Source organism: Malurus melanocephalus, unplaced genomic scaffold (genome assembly GCF_030028575.1).
Source record: "Malurus melanocephalus ecotype Western Australia unplaced genomic scaffold, MMel_1.1 scaffold_30, whole genome shotgun sequence".
Taxonomy (NCBI): Eukaryota; Metazoa; Chordata; class Aves; order Passeriformes; family Maluridae; genus Malurus; species Malurus melanocephalus.
In genome coordinates, this window is record NW_026623262.1 from 2,449,225 (window position 1) to 2,469,753 (window position 20,529).

General features: G+C 34.4%; 1 protein-coding gene across 1 annotated transcript in view; it reads right to left on the reverse strand.

Annotated features, from left to right (window-relative positions):
* The window catches only part of LOC130572206 (titin-like), a 236,009-nt gene that overhangs the window by 118,907 nt on the left and 96,573 nt on the right, over positions 1–20,529 (reverse strand). Inside the window, exons 126-154 of the mRNA XM_057363729.1 lie at positions 20,287–20,370; positions 19,847–19,924; positions 17,766–17,849; positions 17,228–17,566; positions 15,311–15,388; positions 15,027–15,101; positions 14,733–14,816; positions 14,445–14,531; positions 13,805–13,885; positions 13,541–13,630; positions 13,245–13,328; positions 12,210–12,311; positions 11,915–11,998; positions 11,517–11,594; positions 11,216–11,294; positions 10,913–11,001; positions 10,355–10,687; positions 9,646–9,720; positions 8,662–8,745; positions 8,195–8,275; positions 7,462–7,545; positions 6,718–6,801; positions 6,441–6,518; positions 5,488–5,571; positions 4,909–4,989; positions 4,595–4,705; positions 3,124–3,204; positions 1,778–1,861; positions 1,338–1,445 (exon numbers count right to left, since the gene is read on the reverse strand). Of these exons, the coding sequence (XP_057219712.1) occupies positions 1,338–1,445; positions 1,778–1,861; positions 3,124–3,204; positions 4,595–4,705; positions 4,909–4,989; positions 5,488–5,571; positions 6,441–6,518; positions 6,718–6,801; positions 7,462–7,545; positions 8,195–8,275; positions 8,662–8,745; positions 9,646–9,720; positions 10,355–10,687; positions 10,913–11,001; positions 11,216–11,294; positions 11,517–11,594; positions 11,915–11,998; positions 12,210–12,311; positions 13,245–13,328; positions 13,541–13,630; positions 13,805–13,885; positions 14,445–14,531; positions 14,733–14,816; positions 15,027–15,101; positions 15,311–15,388; positions 17,228–17,566; positions 17,766–17,849; positions 19,847–19,924; positions 20,287–20,370 (2,964 nt within the window). The remainder of the gene's footprint in view (positions 1–1,337; positions 1,446–1,777; positions 1,862–3,123; positions 3,205–4,594; positions 4,706–4,908; positions 4,990–5,487; positions 5,572–6,440; positions 6,519–6,717; positions 6,802–7,461; positions 7,546–8,194; positions 8,276–8,661; positions 8,746–9,645; positions 9,721–10,354; positions 10,688–10,912; positions 11,002–11,215; positions 11,295–11,516; positions 11,595–11,914; positions 11,999–12,209; positions 12,312–13,244; positions 13,329–13,540; positions 13,631–13,804; positions 13,886–14,444; positions 14,532–14,732; positions 14,817–15,026; positions 15,102–15,310; positions 15,389–17,227; positions 17,567–17,765; positions 17,850–19,846; positions 19,925–20,286; positions 20,371–20,529) is intronic.

Sequence of the window (20,529 nt, forward strand, 5' to 3'; positions counted from 1 at the left end):
TCAGGCTTGGGTTCCTCAGGCACCACACCAAATTTTTGTTTCTCAGGCACTGCAACATGTTTTGGTTTTTGTGGTTCYTCAAGGGACTTYTGTTTTGAGGGCATCACACCATATTTTACTTTTTGGGGTTCTACATCAGGCACARGCTCCTCAGCTACCACAAAAAYCTCCTGTTTCTCAAGCACTACAACRTGTTCTAGTTCTTGGAATTCTGCAACAGGCTTCTGTTTTGGGGGCATCACACCWTGTTTTTGTTTTCGGGATRCTGCATCGGGCTTGGGYTCCTCAGCTACCACAACAAACTCTRGTTTCTCAGGCTCCACAGTGTGCTCTGGTTTTTGGGATGCGAAAACAGATTCTGATTTTTGGTGTGCCAAAACAGTCTCAGGCTCCTCAGGTGTCAGAACATGCTCTTGTTTTTGAGCTGCCACTACAGGCTTTCGTTTTCGGGATGCTCCAGCCACTTCTGGTTCTTGCAGTTCCACCTCTTGAGTCTTTGGTTTTGGGTGTCCTGCARTGGACTTTGGTCCTCGAGAAACTGGAACTTTCTTTTCTGGCAAAGTTGTCTTGGCCACTTTATGTACATAAAAGATATTAGTTCTAAATTTAACAACTGCACTGACAGTCACACCAAAATTAAGTCAACCATAAAACACAAAAAGACAATTGTAATGAAGATATTAAAAACATACCAGGTATGGATCATTTATGCTGGCCTTTTAAATGATGAATGTATGACATTTTGGCTTTTCTCTCTTCATTCTCAAGAATACACACACACTCTCCCTCACAAAACTCATGCTCCCATATGGAAATACTCACAGGCACTMATAGTATAACTTAAGATATAAGTAAAAGCCACGATAATTGTCAACAGAATGGACAGGACAAAAGATATTAATTGCACTGCAGGCAATAAGCTGAAGATTCTTTCAAGAAATAGTGGTGGCAACTAGTTTCTCTTGGTGGAGCTCCTGGTTTTTCACCTTAATTGATATCTTCTGCTCTTAACTACTAGAATGGGTACATATTTTTCTTCTCCTATTATAAATTTAAAGTAATTAGCTRTGGTTGTTTTCATAAACCCAAGCAGGTAGAATGGTAAGAATATGTGAAAATAGTAAGAAGAACTGAAGTACAACATGGAGGCAATTCAGACATCCAAGATTTGCCACTGTTTTTCAAAACCAACCACGTATGYCTGTTTTACACACATGTGCAGATAAATAGAACAAACATAATCCAGAATTTCAGAAAACAGAAGGCTTGGATAATTACAGTGTTAAAGAAAAGAGGAAAAACATTGTTTTTGTTATTTTACTACTGTTGAAATTTACCTTCTTTGGGTGGAAGTGCTGGTGCTTCAGGTGCGGCCTCTGGTTCTGGGACAACAACAGGTTCTGGTATTTTCTTTTCTGGAACCACTTTCTTTGGCACCTCAGGTTCTTTAAAAATATTTGTTTGTTTTAATTTCAGGAATTTGAAGAATAGGAATTACAAAGGCAACAATAGCTCCAAGGTAAAAAATGCCTCACAGCATCATAAAAAAAGCCCACCCTTATAAACCATTGAGGTTTTTTTTCCCCAAATTGCTTTATGCACACTATTAGTAGCCACTGTTACTTCCTGGGAGCTCTTCACAAATGAAGAAGACAACACATTCTGTAACACTTATAAATATGACAGTATATAAAAAAGCTGCTAACACAAACATAAGAAAGATAATATTTAAAGAAACATTAAAATTCTTGTGCAGTCATTATTATTGAACATATACCTTTGGGTGGTGGAAGTTCTGKTTTTTTGGGAACTTCAATGTGTATTTTTTCTTCTGAAATTACTTTCTTGGGCACCTCAGGCACTTTAAAGAAAGCAATTAATTATATTTACATACATTTCGAAGATATGTCTACAGTGTTCAGACACTAAGAAAAAGTAAATCTCAGGGACATCAAAAGCATTAGCGGTTTTGGATGTGAATATGTAATTTCTCTTTTCCCTACAGAAAATTCTCTCTGCTGCCTGAGTTACAGCTGCAAAAACTACAACTGAAACAACAAAAATATTTTATAATRCATTAATAGTAGAAGTAAATTACCACATTAAAATGGTACCCTATGAAGGTTTTTCTTTCCTTGCATTTAATTACTATTAATCTCTGGATGTTCAGGCTTCTTTGATAATTTAATTGAAACATCTTCTGGGACAAATTCTTTTGGTACCTCTGGCACTCAAATATATCAATAACTTTATACTAGCAGAATTTCATAAACACCACTAAAGCATAACAGCAGATTCCTAGTGAAAACACTAACTATAAAGWTCTATTTTTTTCACTGAAAACATTTGTTCACTTGAAAAACTTTTGAAAACAGAAGAAAATGCTAACAGAGGTCTTGAATAATGTCTTCTGTATTGTTAAAACAAGAAAAGATTTTTTTTTATTCTGTATTTTTGTCATAATGTCAAGTATCTTTAGCTGGTATAACTTCTGAGTTTTTAAGCACTGCAACTTKGAGTTTTTGTTCTACATCTATTTCCTTGGGTATTTTGGGCCTTTTCAGAAAGAATTTATTTTCAGTTATTGTACAGAATTTTACAGTAATGTTCAAAACTTTTCAGTAGAAATTGCAATGGCTCTTAATAAAGCCTTTGATTTCACTTATTTTCTTAAGGTTGTTTTATATCCCTCTAAAGCTGAGGAAACACCTCAGAGTCTTGGTATCAATGTTTTGTCTATGCTCACAAGTTTTTCTCCTGTGTAAGACATCTCTATCTAATATCACTCATTCTATACTGTCTTTTGGGGATAATTTTTCATCATCAGTCAGGACTATTTCACATCATAGAGGCCCTCTTTTCTCCTTTTCTCTTAAGATTTTGGCTGTTCTCAAGTGTCAGTCTCATCTCTACCCTGCCACATCAGTATTTCTGACACACTGRCACAGATAAAACTAYRATTCAGAAGAGAAGAATTTGTAAGACTGTAACCTAGATAGAACTCTGGGCACAGAAAAAAAAAGTAACAGGAAAACACAAACAAACAATCAAATAACTCATCTGCAAATCAAGACAGGTTTTTTTTTCCTCTTGCAAATTTTAGTTTTCTGTAGGGCAACATACCTTTGGCTGGTGGTGGTTCTGGTTTTTTAGGGACAGCAGTGGGCACTTTCTCTTCTGGAATTTTCTTGGGCACCTCTGGCACTTTAAAGAAAACAGCATTCATTTTTTTTAATATTTAAAGCATTTAAAATATATGTTATAAAGAAGAWAGAGTATCACAAGAAGCATATTAGAAAGAAATGAAAGATATAAAAACAAAAGAGATGTCATGCTAAAAAATGTTTTATGCTATTACATACTATTAGGATTTTAAYAAATGACTTTTACTGTAAACTCTGATGCTCAAGAGAAGATCTCAGAAAGACACTATTATTGACATATAAGCTTTAGGTGGTGTGACTCTTGCTTTTTTAGATACAACAACTTTACTAATTTCTTAGGTACCTTGCACACTTTAAAGATGTGTTGTTTTAAAAATTACAAAAATAAAACATTCAAAACAGAGACATAAGACAAAACACATAGATTTATAAGGATGTGACAAAACAAGTAGATATATTAAGATACTTTGACAGCAGTTACATTTTTGAGAAATTTTCATGGTTCTACCTCTCTGGCAAAGAGTATGTTTGAAGTGACTTTGCTTGGGATCTTTTGTCATGCAGTTTTAGATGTACTGTGCTCCCCATAAAGATGAAAACAAGCTAAAGAAGTCATGGCAAAAGTTGAATACCAATGAATGAATTTTAAATGTCACACATAACTCAGTTCTTCATTGATGCTTGGCAGTACTGTGTCGTGATGACCGGGGTGGGACAAGCTGTGCTGCCATAGGCATGACAGTTTTTAACTCCTTACAAACTGCTAGTTCAGACAGACTTTTAAAATACCTGAATGAATTGTAACAGATGGTTTCTGTGCTAATTCTATTTCCAKTCAAAAGGAAATTGATTGACTCCTCAGTTTAACATGTACAATTTGAAACAGAAGGATATGTACTTCTTGCTGGAGTAYTGATAGAATTTCTGAGGCTGTATCCATGAAGTGAAAATGTTTGTTCTGTAAATCTCACTGCAAGTTACCTCAGCTAGAGCTTTCCTTATTTATAGCCCTTTTTACTTGCTGCTTCTGATGTAATTTCTGGGTTACTCTTGGGTAGAAGAAATAGATAAACTCAATTTTTATTGCTTTGAGAGTAACAGTAAGAGGGACAGAGGAAACTTGTAGAAAAAAGAATGAAAGGATATGCTGACCTATACCTTTGGCAAATTCTGGCTTTTTGGGCAGAGTTTTTCTTCAGGAATTCTTTTCTTAGGCAATTTAGACACTTGAAAGATATTTACTGATTTTGATTTCAATTTTTCACTTAAAGACAACTTGAGAAACAAAACAGAAAATAGGACATATACAACACAAATGCCACAAATCTGACACCTGGACCATGAACTATTAAGTCAGAAACTATGTAGAGAAACACTAAAAGAGATTTTTATCAGCAAAAAACCTCAGTTCTACCAGGGTCTCAAAGTACCTTTAGATGGTGGAGACTTGGGTCTTTTAGGCACAGGAGCAGGTTCTGGTTTTTTAGGCATAGCAATTGGTACTTTTTCTTCTGGAACAGCATTCCTAATGACTGCAGGCACTTTAAAGATATTAGTTCATTTTAATGAGAGAAAGATGAGTCATGAAAAATCTCAAGTTTTTTGCATGTTTAAGGTACTGAAAAAGTGAATACAAATATTAATTATGTTGAACAAGGACTAAAATACAAACATGAATAATTTAATTTTCCTGGTGTTGAAGACTTAGCAAATTGCAGGAAGAGGTGATGAAGAAGTCATATACCTCTAGGTGCTGGAGCATCCTCTTTTCTATGAATAGTAGAAATCTCTTCTTCTATGTGAATCTCCTCATAAACTTCATGTACTTGAAAGATATTAGTTTAAACACTTAAATTAACTTAGAATATCTTCAGAAAACAAGGCAACATATTAGAAAACAACAAATATAAACAAATATTCAAGCTCCTCTCAAGACATACCGGTCTATTTTACATGTGCAAAACTGGGATGCTTTCAAATAAGGGATGAAAACTCCTCATCTTGTACCCTGACCTGCCCTCTGCAGTTTTTCAGAAGAAAGATGTTTGATATGTCCTAAACTGAATTACTGCCTTGAGTGCAGTGATAGGCCCTTTCTATCTAAGTTCTGTCACATTTCTTTATTTTTTCCCTTTGGGCTGATCTCAATTAGCACTTAACTTAAGAACAGGTGATTTTTTAAAATTAATTTTTTACTGTTGCAAGTAACCAAAGATGTTAAGTGAACTCTAGTTCATTATAAATTGAATACTCTCAAACTAATTTATATATGAAAACTTTTTTTTTTTTTAATCCTTCAAATCACACTTAAAATTTCTTATACCTGTAATGTGTGAAGGTTCTTCTTTAGGTACAGCAGGAGGTATTTTTTCTTTGTGGACAGCTTTCTTTTGTGCTTCAGGAACTTAAAAATATTGGATTATTTTAGAAAGTTGCACTATGAAATAAGTAATACAGTTTTGCAAAAAAAAAAAAAAATTCTACTAGAACAATAAGGAAAATATATGGTTTTAAGATGTGAATATAGCTCAACAAATTTATCTTCTGGAGTTTTCTAACTCCTAGCACTTACAGGTATGAATATGCTCTTCTCTAGAATGATAGTAAGGGTGTTTTTATGTTTGGGTTTTTGTTTGTTTATTTTTTCTGTTTTTATTTGCTTGTTTGTGGGGTTTTTTTAAGGATTTTTGACATTATAAAGGGTTTTATTTTTTAAAAATTACCCAAAAAAGAGAAGTAAAAATCCACTTCAATTCAATACTGTGCCTCTAAAATCTGAGAGTTCTTCTGTTCTGGAATTGTACAAAATTATATTTCTATTACAAAATTTTGTGTCTTTGTATTTTGTCCTGATTTAAAGTCGTATCTTARTCTTGACTTCTTAAAGTCCTTGATATGATTGCAAGGAGTCGTTTGGCAAATAAGCTTCTGCCACAATCTTAGAGATTTTTTTTTTCGTAATATATTGTCTGAGAAAGTATTTTGAGAAACAGAACATAAGACTGAAGTAAAAATATGTAAGGCTAATCCCTGGCTAATCCCTGAATCTTCTGCCTACTAAATTTCTGTGTCTAATTTAGTCTTTCTAAATTTTAAATTCTTGATGCAAAATGTATTAATCTATTTGGGCAGATGCTTATAGAAAACAAAAAATAAGAACTATAAAGTGTCTAGAGCATCTGTTTGTGATGTTTAAGAGGAACAAGGAAGCTGCGTTTCTCACTGGGTATCTCACTTTTAAAAGAGGTTAGAGAAAGTTTGGAGGTAATGTTCCTTTAGCTGGAGGAGTTTCTTCTGTAGGTACAGCAGCAGGGTTTTTCTTAAGTGGGGCAGTTTTCTTTGTCACTGCAGATACTTCAAAGATATTACAATTTTTAAAGAACATTATAATACACAAAGTGTAAGTAACAAAGAAGCAATGACAGACACAGGGAATGCAAGGAAACATAACAATGAAAATATTAAATAATAGATTAGCACACAGATGGAATGATGAAGAGGTATAATTTGTAGGAATGTGATGCTTTACATATTGCTTGAAGAGCTGGTTTACCTTTAGCTGCTGGAGCTTCTGGTTCACTAGGAATAATAAAAGGCATCTTTTCTTCTGCTGGAATTTCTTCATAAACTACAGGTTCTTTAAAGATATTAGTTTATTTTAGATATTTTAGATATTAGTTACAAGACAGGAGTAGAAAGAAAATTTGAAATAAAAATATGCAGACATGCATATGGAAAAAGAGCCTCATCATTTTCTTACTACTTCTAGAAGTGACCTTTCCCAATTACTAAAATACAAGTTTACAGAAATAATTTATTTTCTAGTTTCTTAGTTCTGTGTATTAGATAGAATTTGGAACTGAATTTAGCATGTCTTCATTTGGAGTTAACTATCTCCATTGAAGCTTAAAAATTGGKTTGCTTAGAATGGCTCCTAAACCACTGTTTACTTAAGTTCATTTCTTTGCCAGTGTGACTAAAGTGCTTCGTGAATCGGAGACATAGTTTCTCTCTTATTTATGTATCTCTTTCACATTATTAGAGGAAAAAAGTATAGCATTTTTAAAATGCAAAACTCAATTTTAAAATTTACTTTAACATTTTTAATTTATTTTTTTTAAATGCTGAATTATATCTAAATTTGGGGACATAGATGGTCTGAAAGATATGGATATAAGCATCTTTTAAACAGTTTTAAAAATGATTTTAAAATAACTCATATTTTACTTAACAATCTAGAGCATGGCTTGATATATTCTCTGCAAGTTACTATTTGGTAGAAGTGTTGTTAATRTACCTTCATAAGAAGGAGGTTCCTCTTCTCTAGAGATAATGGAGGGTGCTTTCTCTTCAAGGACAGCTCTCTTATGAAACTCAGGAACTTCAAAGATATTAGCTTTCTTTTAGTAACTTCAAAGTGATTTTCAACTTTTAATATCCCAGAAAGAAATAAACCCAGAAAACTATGTCTTTTTAAGATGTTGGAAACTTTTTGAGAATGAAATATGACACAGTTCTAGAATTGTCTTGCTAGAACAATGAATTAGGTGAAGAAATTGATGGTTTCTGCTCTCAGACAGCATAAGCCATTTGCTTTCATTACTGCATTGTCATGCTCTTCTTTTTGGGTTAACAGCTTTAATAGCTTTAACTTCCTGGCTCTTGCCCTATTACTTCTTTACCAACCTGTGTATTGGTATCAAAACCCCATTTTAAACTAAATTCACAACTATATTATAAATAAAAAAGCACTGAAGCGTTACATACTGGTGGTAAAAGGGGCAATACCCCCTCAGCATGTTTGCATTCAGAATTCRATGATTTACTGTCTAGCACATATCTGAAATGCTTGCCCCAGAGTTTTGGATTTATCACTGAGAATCTCCACTTAGAGTACTCTTGCACTTTGAGTACTCCACTGCCTACTCTTGCAATGATGTAACAAACACAACAATATTTAATGGTGTTAGCTGGGGAAAATGGCACAAATATTTCCTTTCCATAAAATCTCATATAAAAGGCTCCTTTACCTTTCATTGGTGGAACTTCTATTTCAGGAGTATGTGTAGGTTTCTTTTCTTCAGRGACTGTTCTTTTGAGAACATCTCGCCCTTTAAGATACAATTAACTTTTAGGGCTTTCAAAGCTATTTGAAAGTCAGAAAGAAGTAGAACAAATCTAGCAAGGAAGATTCTTGAAACATCGAAGAATTATATCCTTCCTGAGAGACCATTTATGTTAATTTTAAAGATTTGACAGAAGAATAACATATTAAAATGTGTCAATGACAGAACACACATCTTTTAAAGTCACTCTAACACGTTTTCAACAAATGACTTGAAACCAATAGGCAAAAAAGACTCAGTGACAAACAGATAAAAAAAAAAAAAACACGGTGGGGACACAAAACATATGCACATGTTTCTCGACAAATAATGAGGACAAAAGACTAAAATGAGATTTCATGTTTCACAAGGACAATGGAGAGGAAGTATACCTTTAGCTGGTGGAGTTGGTTCCTTTTTAGGAATAGCAGGTGGTACCTTTTCTTTTGGAACAGGTTTCTTCGGCGCTGCTGGCACTTTAAAGACATTGGTAATTTTTTTAAGAACATTTAAGAATAATTATGAGCATTATGTAAGAATAGAAGTTAAACAGAAAGCAAACAATGCAAAGAATCAGAAAACTTAGCGAAACACACAGAAGTATTTCTCCAACACATATACACATGTAATAGAGAAGAGGCCACCTATCTGGACTATTTTGCTTGGATTAACGTGGCTAGAGTTTCAATATTCAGTGAAAGAAAAACACTGCTGCAGCTGGATAGATTTTGGATAGGGATAAAGATAAATCTTAACAATCAAGTTTCATGTACTATCAGCTCTAATGAATGGCAGCTGGGAATATGGTAAAGTTTTGATTTCTTATCAACTGACTCCACCTTTTCCCACTGGTTTCATTCTGACAAATCATCTGAGGAACAACTATAAAAGTTAGCACAAAATGAATTTCTGGCAAATTGAGTGCTATGAACAGAATATTACTGAACTCTGTAACTTCTCTAGCACCCACAAATAATTGCTATTCATGACACTTAGGTTTTGTAAAACCTGATTCAGAGAATACCTATTCAGATTGCACACACTTCAGCACATCATTAGATTTAAGAAAGTTCTAGTTTTTTAGGATTCTACAGGAAACTGGAGTTTCAACAATTAGCTTTAAAGTATGACTTGTGTTATGATGGCAAAAATTAAATTATTTACTTCACTCCCTTTGTCTCCAGTAAGTAATTAGTTTTATTTTTGTTTTGTTTTGTTAAAGAAATACTTTTTTTTTGTAGTGATTTATCTTTAACAAATCTGTACTGTGAAAGAAAGCTAAGAGTCTGGCAGTCAAATCAGAAATGGTAAATTACTGCATTTGGGGATTCMGAAACTCATGCAGAAGGCTGTGTTTTATCTGATGGTTAATGTACCTTTAGCTTGTGGAGCTTCTCTTTTAAGAGGAGATACTTTTTCTTCTGGCAGAGGTCTTTTGGGCAACTCAGGCACTTCAAAAAATATGTCATTATGGATTGTAAGTTATTTATGAGGAATTACCACAGATATAAAGACAGCAAGCACGACAATCAGTCATTTGTAGARGAACCATCTCATCATTAATGCAAAAAAATAAGGAGCAGTCACCTCAGAACTCTAGAGTAATGAAATAAGAAATATCAATGCACATATTTTTGGTGCATTGTAGATGCACTTTCCGTTTGGTATGGGGAATCCTATGATCATAAATTGCAATGATGGGAAGGAAGACTCTACATGAATTCTAACATATTTGTAACTCAAAGTAGCAAAACTGGACCGAAGAATCAAATATTATTGCCGAAAAAATGAATTCAGCTTGAAGCTGAAGGACATCAGAAGATTAACATTTCCTCTGTTTGAGCTCTCCAAGCTCGCTCTTGTGCAATCAGATGGGGAACCCTCCCATTTCACACTGAAGGGAATTCCTTAGGAAGGACAAGACTGGAGAGAATCTTTGAGTTGATTTATCATTACCAGCAACAGACACACACAGGACTACAAACAAGGCAAAAGATAAATAAAAGCCCATAGGAGGCTTAAAGCAGCAACTGAAAACTCTCTAAGAGCACACTCTAAGAACAAAGAAATTGTGATTTGATTTACCTATAGCTGGTTGGGTTTCATAAGCCTCCTCATATACCTCCTCATATTTCTCATAAATCTCCTCCTTCTCCTTAAACTCATACTTTTCATAAACATCTTCCTCCTTAGCCTCCTCCTCATATTCCCGTTGCAGAATTTCCCTATATCCCTCAGGTTCTTCAGGTTCCTCGTAAGCCTCAATTTCTTCAGCTTCCTGAATCTTCTCAAACTCTTGGATGCTTTCGTACGACTCGTACTTCTCGTACTCTTCGTATGCGTACTCGTACTTCTCCACCACAGGGGCAGGAGCAGGGACTTTTTCTTTCCGCACAACTTTCTTGGATACTTCAGGCACTTTAGAAACAGTATTACTGTTATTAGCAGACAATTATTTTAATTTTTTTTTCACAGTTAGTCAAGATAACTGGCAAAGTACAGAGAATGCACATGATAACCACATGCATAAGTTACATTTAATTGTAAAACTATGCTTCTGAAAAAATTGATATATTATAAAAGATTTTAGAATGAGGAGGAAAAATGAATCTTTGGGAGAAATAAGAAAAAATATATTTGTACCTTTAGCTGGTGTTGGTTCTTTGGGTTTGGGCACAACAGCTGGCACTTTCTCTTCTGCAACAGCTCTTTTACGYATCTCCATGACTTTAAAGATACAGATTTTGTTTAGGAACTTAAAAACACCAAATCAGCTTAGAGCAGCATAAGTAAAAGAGCACAAGGAACAGAACTTTATATTTCGACAATGCAAACATTAAAAATGAAGAGTTTTAACATGAATTCAAACAAAAATCTTGTACAACAGAGACAAAAAGTTAAAAAGAAGAGGGTCAAGAGTATTTCCAGCATATATATTAATTTTAAGGAGCTGGAACCTCCACTTTTTCAGCGGGAGCAACCAGCACCTTCTCTTCAGGAGCCACTTTCTTAGGCAGCTTGGGTACTTTAAAGATAAGACCTAACTTCAGTGTTCTTTAGCACAATTATTAAATGGACACAAAGCCAGAAGTTTACAAACAACAGAACAGAGACTTACAAACAAAGAAACAAAYAGTAAAGTGAAAAATATGCTACAGGACAGAAATACTGAAGTGTCCTTTGCTAAACTCAACTCATATCAAGGAKGTTATCAGTTAAGGGTAACAGCATTTACAATCTGCAATACCTTTGGCTGGTGGAGCTGGCACCTTTTTAGGAGCRGGTTCTTTCACTTCAGGAATGGGTTTCTTAGGCATCTCAGGCACTTTAAAGACATTTTATTTTAAGAATGTCATCCACCAGTAGTATGACAAAGAACAGAAATTGTATACAAAGAGACATAATAAGAACTGATCTGCAGAATGTATTTTTAAAAGATGAAACAAAAACTAAAACAAAAGACACTTTACATCGATAGGCAGACTTCTTGAGTAAGTTAAATAATTTTAGAGCTTGTTTTGTGCTAGGCTTTTGACAGGGACTGAGATTTCAATACAGAAATGCAACAGAGACACAAAGCAAACATAAATAGCAAATGAAATAACCTAAACAGAAACACTGAGTGAGAATAACAACACATTGCACCTTTTGCTGGAGGAAGCTCCAGTTTCTCAGGAGTAGGTACAGGTGTTTTTTCTTTTGGGACAGGTTTCTTAGGAATCTCTGGCTCTTTAAAGATATTATTTTGCAAACGTGTTAAAATTGCTTTCAGAGCAGGAAAAGCATGAAAAAACATAGAAACAACATAAAAACAGAACAAGACCACAAATCCCCCCCAAAACATATTTAAGATTTACACAAAACTAAGAACAAGAAATAAAGATGAATTAAAATGAACACAAAAAGTGTCATGTGTGACTTGCAAGWAAAGATCATGTACCTTTCTCTGGTACAGTTTCCTCTGGAATAAATTCCYCTTCTTCCTCAGGAGCAAAAATGGGAACCTTTTCTTCAGACACAACTTTCTTTGCAACCTCAGGCACTTTGAAAATATTATTTTAAGAACTTTACTTTCACAACATCACGAAGAAAAATCCATAACATAAAACACAAGGACAGCAACTTTAAAGTAACAATAGAAATAAAAATAGGGGAAATTATTTGGTATTTTTCRCTCCCTGAAAACAGCAATGTGCAATTGTATTACAATGATTATATGAGGACTAGCTCTTTTGACCAATTTTTAATTATTTTAATTTTGTCATTGCAAACAGAAAATATTAGCAAGATACGCTACAAATCAGAGTTTAAACACGAATATTACCATTTAGGTTTTTTACATAAAACCTTCCAGAGTCTGCTTTTTTTTTTTTTTTCTTGTTTTTCTTTGTTTTTCCTAAAATACTCAGCTGCTGAGGTAGAATCTGCTTGGCATCCAACAGTGGCCTTTGCAACAGTCTGCCTAGACTCTGAATTTCATATTTAGATATAGGACTGGTTATCAGTATGAGTTGTAAATTTATGTTTTTTGTACAAGTTTAACTAAAACCCTTGAGAACCTAGCTTATTTTCAAGGTACGTGMAAGAGTGATCTCTCTGAAGAGAGATTCTTCTCTGAAGAATTTCCRTGTAAAGGCCAGTAAAATTTTATTTCAGCTATTTTGTTTAAACAAAATTTAAATTAATTTTTGAATTATTTCTGGATGATAATATTACAAGGAATTAATTCAGTCACAGTAATCACTTAAAGTGGAAAAAAGCAAATTATTCAAGGCCTGATTCTCAGCCTGCTGCAGTCAATAACAAAACAGACAAATCCTGTCTGAGCCCTAGCACTGCTCACTACAGGGAAGCAGCAGGGTGCTAGAACCAAGGATCACTTTATGTGAGTATAAACTGAATGCTAAAATTAGGTTCTAGTGAAATATGAAAATAAAAGAGAGGAATTATCTGCACACACTATGATGTGATATACCTTTAGCTGGTGGAGTTTTCTTTACTTTGGGAACTTCAACAGGTACTTTTTCTTCTGGGACAGTTCTCTTGGGCACCTCTGGCACTTTAAARATATTGTTTTGATAAGAAATTTGTAATTGCTTTTAGAGCATCAAAACTATTGAAACTACAGAACAAAGTCACAAAGACCCACAAGAAGAAGAAAACTCAGAAGGTTAATTGATGTTTACATCAAGGTTAAAACAATCACTGGGGAAGAAGATCTATTAATGAATTGAACAAAGCCCTCATAATCTTCAAGAAGGAATGGTGTACCTCTTGCTGGCTTCTCTGGAACCATTTCCTCTTCTTCTTCAGGAACAAAAATAGGTGCCTCTTCAYGGGGACGTCTTGGCACTTCTGGCACTTTAAAGATAGTTTTTAATTGTACAAAACAGACACAACTTGCACAGAAGGTAAAGAGTGTGAATTAGTAAGTACATTTGTCACACTGCTATGATACTTTGGTTAAATTTTAACAACAAACATACAGAAACAAGAACAAGCATCATCCACATGTTCAGTTATAGGAAGCAATACCTTTGGCTGGTGGAGGTGCAGGCTTTTTATGTACAGGGACAGGTACTGCCTTTTCTGGAACCTTCTTGGGCACTTCAGGCACTTTAAAGACATTTTTATTTATGAAATTAATTTTCAGTGCAACATAAAATATAGTAAAAGGATAACTATATATCTGATATTAAGATAACTACACAAATGTGGTAAAATCTAGCCTTGTGTGAAAGTTAACATTGATTTTATCCACAGATTTATGTAAACTTACAAACATACAGAGACTTCAGAATTACACATTGGTGTAGTAAGGCTATGGGGAATATCCGGTTGTTTGGGTAAATTTTTTATCTTTTGGAGCATCTTTTTTTAATCTTTTGGAGCATCTTTTTTTAATCTTTTGGAGCAAGTCTTTTAAAATAATTTGGATATAAGATCCAAAAGACAGAGACGATATGAAACACAACGACATTTTCAAAGCATAGAAAAAGCACAGCACACATGACTGACACACAGATACAACAGAGTCCTGACCAAACAGCTCAAACTCAAGGCAGTGGCTCGAACACGAGGCCGAAGAATGGGATTGTTACTGACAGTAACAATCTTCTTCTGAAGATGAAGGGAAAAAAGTAGAATCACACAACTGAACTGGAAAATGGTGTACCTTTGGCTGGTGGAGGCTCTTCTACTTTTTTAGGTACTGGGACAACAACCTTCTCTTCTGGCACAGGTTTCTTTGGTACTTCAGGCACTTGAAAAAATATTATTGCAGCTTAAGAATTTAGTTTTTGAACCATAAAGAATATTGATATGAATCAATAAATTTTGATGATAAAGAAGAATTGTCAAGAATAGAAAGCTTTCTTCACTATATGTTACATATGAACAAAGACTAACAAATTTTTTTTTTTGTTATAAAACATTCAGTTAAGAGCCATATCAAGTCATATACCTTTAGCTGGTGGAACATCCTTCTTTTTTGGTACAGGAACAGGAACCTTCTCTTCTGGCACAGGTTTCTTTGGCACTTCTGGAACTTAGCAAGATATTATGAAAAATTGAGCTTGCCATGAGAATCTAAAACAACGTGACACCCAAAGCAGTCACACTAAAACAATTAAACACAAACARAAAGAACCACAGTTCTTAAGAGTAACAAATTTTTATCCTAGTTTTTAACACAAGTGGGAAGATAAATGAACGCTAGAATATCTTTCTGATTACAGATAATTACAAGTGCATATACCTTTGGCTGGGGGAGCTTCCTTCTTCGGCACTGGGACTTTCTTTTCAGGTACAGGTTTCTTTGTCACCTCGGGCACTTCAAAAACATCATTTTGGTTAAAAAAAAAAACAACCACAAGGTAGTCAAAACAAAAATTAAACAAAAAGGACAGCAACACACGTATTTTATCTGAAGACCCCTCCCCAAAAAGAGCAGAAAAAAGAAATAAGCAATTAGGGTATCTGAAAAATAATATGAATTACATATTCAGAGGATGTCTTCTAKCAAAAAGAGATGATATATACCTTTTGCTGGAGGAAGTTCTTTTTTCTTCAGAGTAGGTATTTTTTCCTCTGGAACAGGTTTCTTGGGAACCTCAGGCACTTGAAAGATACCATTAATGTTTTAAGTATTTACACCCATAACAAGAGAAACATAAAGTTCAAGCAAACATCAGAAATATACACTCAAAATATAAGCTATGATTTAACAGAGAATCATTAAAAGAGAATAAAATAGCAAACACCGTATTAGTTGCTATTATGTCCATTCTCCCTGCTCAGCCATTGAGGCCATCAATAGAAGTGTTTTTAATTTCAAAGGCTTTTTTGCTGATCAGAAGGTTAAGACAGAGTTTCACTTTTTTAACTAGCTATTAAAAACAATTACAAAATTAATGGTGGGAAATTTTAAAAACCACAATTTTGTCTTCAGTTTCTGGATGTTTTTTACAAATATTGTATTAAAAATTTATTGAATTGCTGTGTTGGCTATTTAGTGCTTTCACTACTTTTCTCATACTTTCCCCTAGAACTATGTTCCCAAAGCTTGTCAGGCATGTAATAGGTTTAATCTGATCATATTGGTTTCTATGTATTAAATATAAATTGCTGAGTGCATTTTCTTCCTGAAAATTTYCCCAGAGCATTCTACATGCAAAATACTCAAGCACATTGAGTTTATCAACAACTTGCTTGAAGCACAGAACTGTGGACACACTATAAGTACCCAGCAGTTTATATCACAATTTTTTTGGCAAAGGAAATGCTTAAAAAAATCCCTTTACTCTTCTGAAATCAACAGACTTTAACTGCAGTGAGGCAAAGATTTCAACTAAAATGTATCTAAACTTTTGTTTATACTCCAAACCCCAGAAATGTCCATATAAATTTTACAATGACAGGAGAATAATCTCACTGACTCTGAGCATACTGAAGACAGTCTGGAGCACATATTAATTAAACTTAGCTACTATGATAGAGTCAAAGGAAATTTCAGCCAGCACTAAGCTTCATGTTCAGGACTAAGCTGGCTTTTGCAGTGTACAAACCTCATCTTTTCTCAACTGAGAAAAATATGCTCGTGGTTATGATAAAATTTCTACTGCAAGTAATTTTAGATATAGCTTTGACATTAAGTAGTCAAAAGAAATTTGGAACTTTTTTGATGGAAAAAGACACAGTGGAATTATTTGGATCAGAACTGGAATGTATACTCTTAGATGATTGTTGGAAAACTGGATATAAAGATCTGCATCTTTATATCAATAGATGTAGAAAGGTTTTATTACCAAGATCTTGGCATGACCTAGTTTATTTTCCTAAGTAGTGAATATTTTGTTCCTSTACTAACAATCTAGAAAATTTATACCCGTACCTTAAAAATTAGCCCTAAGGCAAACACCTGAAACTAAGACTATTTAAATACGGATATCTAATAAAACTTTTCTATCTTTCTTTTTCATGAAAATCTATTATTGCCTTCAAGTTAGAAATAAACCATGGGGCTTTCTAAGATTTCTGAGAAGAATTCAGTGTGACTTGAATCACTTTTTTTCAAGTACGCTAGCTATTTTCTAGATAAATATATTTTTTCCTATGATTGCAGACTTTACATAAGCATTTCTAACTATTTCAAGCACAGTCTGATAGCAAAATTGGACTCCAGATGARGATGAAATTACTGTCAGTCAAATTTTCTTAGTTCAGAGTTCATATAAAAGAGGTGTGAACATGTATGACATGGAACATTTGAATTTCTGGAGGTAGTGGTGAAGAGTAGACATACAGCCATCACACATTTTCTGCACTATATCATAATCAAAAAACATCCTTAAAAATGCATACTATAAAGCACACTGCACTATTTTAAAACAAAATTAGGTATTTTCTCAGAAAGAAAAGATACTACTTTTTCTCACACAGACCCTAAAGTTAATATACCTCTAGCTGGCRGGGGAGCCTTCTCTTCATACTGAGGAACGTGTTGCTCTTCCTCCTCATATTCAGCAACTTCCTCTTCATAATAAGCAGCTTCTTCTTCATAATGGGTGACTTCTTCCTCTTCATACTGAGGAACTTCCTCCTCTTCATACTGAGGAGCTTCTTCCTCATAGTGACTGACTTCTTCATAATGGTGGACTTCCTCCTTGTACTGGATTACCTCCTTCTCATATCTGGTGGTATCTTCCTCCTCGTATKTGGGGATCTCTTCCTCTTCATACTGAGGAACTTCAATGTATGCTTTTTCTTTTTGGACAACTGTCTTGCGTACTTCAGGCACTTAAAAAGATACCAATTAAAAGAACCTTAAAATTTAGCACATAGATCTTACTAATAACAAGGATCAAAAGGCACTGTCAACTAAGAATTCACCAAAGGAAGAACATTCCATAGGAAACAAATCAGTGCTCACTGCACATGGAACATACAAGACACAAAAAAACATTTACACCATATTTCAACATTCTATCCAGTATACCTTTGGCTGGTGGTCTTGCCATTTTTTTAGGAGGATAAATTGATACTCTTTCTTCAATGATAGCTCTCTCTGGTACATCAGGCACTTAAAAGATACAGTACAATTACATGTAAGAATTTTTAGATGTATYTTGTTCAAAACCAGAAATATTCTTGCCAAGAAACAGAAAAAGATATCTTACAAACACATGGCTGACATGGAAAAGACAAGCATGCTTTTTGTCACTGGACTTGTAGCTAGAGAAATCATTAGGCTGCTTTTCAATTAAGAAACTTTTCAAGATTCCAGTATAAGCAGCTAGTATGATTCCTGCTTCATCCACTGCTGCCAGCAGTGAAGTAGACGAGAAGAACTCAAATTCCAAAGCCATCCAATTACAGATAATAAATCTCATTGTTCTCTGTAACAGCTCCTCTCCACAGCAGTGACACTTTGCACTACCTCAGGAAGAGATCGAGTCCTCATTCACCAACAACAAAAGATTTGCACAAAAAACTCTAGGTGAAGGTGAAAAACACATGGAGAAAAATTTTGAGAGTGACTAACAGCAGATAAGAACTCTGTTCTAATTAAAAGCAAAAGAATTACTTGCTCAGTGAGGAAGGTATTTTTCTTCTTCTGTCAATTGCTTTATGAAGTTACTTATTTGTTCTGACATGGCAAGTGCTATTCCTTGTAAAAGCAGGAGCATTTCCAAAAGATTAAGATGAGGATATGTTTCGTTTCAGAGATTTAAGGAAGAACATTTGCTATGATTAAGCAGCATGTTCTCTTTTACTGAGGTGGATAGGTGTTGCCTTCTGTGGCAGTTTTTTTTATTTTTTCTAATTTTTGACCAATATAACTGGAAAATTACCTTGGCATTTAAAGATCTGGCAGACTTGCAAAGTTAGAGAATAATGATGGCGTTTTGTTTACAGATTTAAGATCTACTCTGACCTTAAGAGATAGAATCCATTCTATCAGTGACAGATTTGAGAATTTCTAGACTCTTTATTCATGACAAGCTACAGTGAGCATATATGAGTGGCTGCCACAAGTCTTGATGCTTGGTGTTATTTTTGGGGCAATGAGAAGACTCTTTAGCTCTGTAAGTATTTTCTGGCAGAGTCCTCCTTGATATTTAATTATAAATGCCTGGTACATCTATGTTTGAAATCCTAAACTAAAGCTGATCGGAACTGGTTCTTTGGTGAATTTGATAACAAAAGCTGCATTGTGCATGTCTGCCCTTTTYAGAAAGCTCAGGTTCCTCTGGATTCTTTTTTTTTCCATCTAAAACACCTCTGTTTGGTACCCCATAGGAGATCCATTGTATTTAATGTCCTTTTTCTTTCCAGACCAGATGGCATATTACAGCTGCCTTACAGAGAACCAAAGATCATCTTTCCTCATACTCTTAGTACTCATGGTATGCTTGTCCCCCCATCTTTAGAGACCAAATGGATTATTTAACTTCACACTGGTTTGATTGTAATAATCTTTCATGATATGAATATGATAATGCTGTTTATCAACAGTATCAGGTCTAAAAGTAGTGAGGTGTCTTGTGGGTCATTTCTCGCAAATCAATTGATAGTATTCAAAAATGAAAGAGCAATGAATTTTCATTAAAGGCGTAGACTGTTSAGCAGGTAGATTCATTACATTGGATTGTGTTAAGTGTCTCAGCCGTGCAGGCAACAGTAGAGCTAAAGATGTTTTCTTTAACCTTCAGATTTTGAGGAGCTGCTTTTACAGAACAGGAAAGGACCGTCTTGCATTTCAGAACAGGAAAACATGATAATTTAATAAAAGCAGAGACTGTCTCCTGTCTTCCCTCAAGGGTCAGGTGGTAAGATTTGAAAAGGAGGACCTAATGAAATTATTTGGCTTCCACTAGGAGAATAGSAGTAAAACAAGAGGAAGGAATTTAATATTTTGTAAAAATGAAATACAGTCCTATATTATTCCACAAGCTTCACTTTCATGATAAACTGGCAATAACAAARGACATGAAATTTTGTTTTGTTCTCTCTCTCTTTCTTTTTACTAGCTGACAAGATGTAACTTTGGACACAGAATCTTTTCAATCTTCATACCTGTGTATGAAATCTCCTTTTCTGTGTGGAGAGAAACGGATACTTCCTCTGACATAGCCCAGTGTTCTTCTGTTGGTTCTTCAAAGACAGAGTCTAATATTAATTTTTTCTTCTGGTGTAGTATCATGTACAATARTAAGTACCCCATTTGGAGTTTCTTAGAGTAATGACTATTATTTCCTGACACCATCCAMCCCCAGAGTAATTGGGAAAAATGTCTCTAGTGTTTGTCAAAGACTGTAAAAGTTCTCCTGGGACTATCATAGTGGTAATATAAGGTTAATGGTTGGACTCCATGATCTTAAGCATTTTTTCCAGTTTATATGAATCTATAATTCTAAATATGAACCTCAGGGAATGTGCTAGACCAACAGGCCTGAAGCTCTGGTGGTATTACATGAGGATGATCTGCTCATAGATAAACCCAAGGGCAGGACTACCTTCTAGCGGTGGAGACACTTTTCTCTTTTGAACAGCAATGGATACTCTTTCTTCTCTGGCAGTTTTCTTCTGTGCTTCTGGCACTTTAAAGATAGTAATAGTAAGAATACTAGCTTCTAAAAGAAATTACACATATTCTGAAGCTCATACGAAAGAATTATGGACAAACAATTAGGAGCAAATAGCACACTATTTAAAAGAACCATATGAAACACAACAATCACGAGACATACAAATAATAT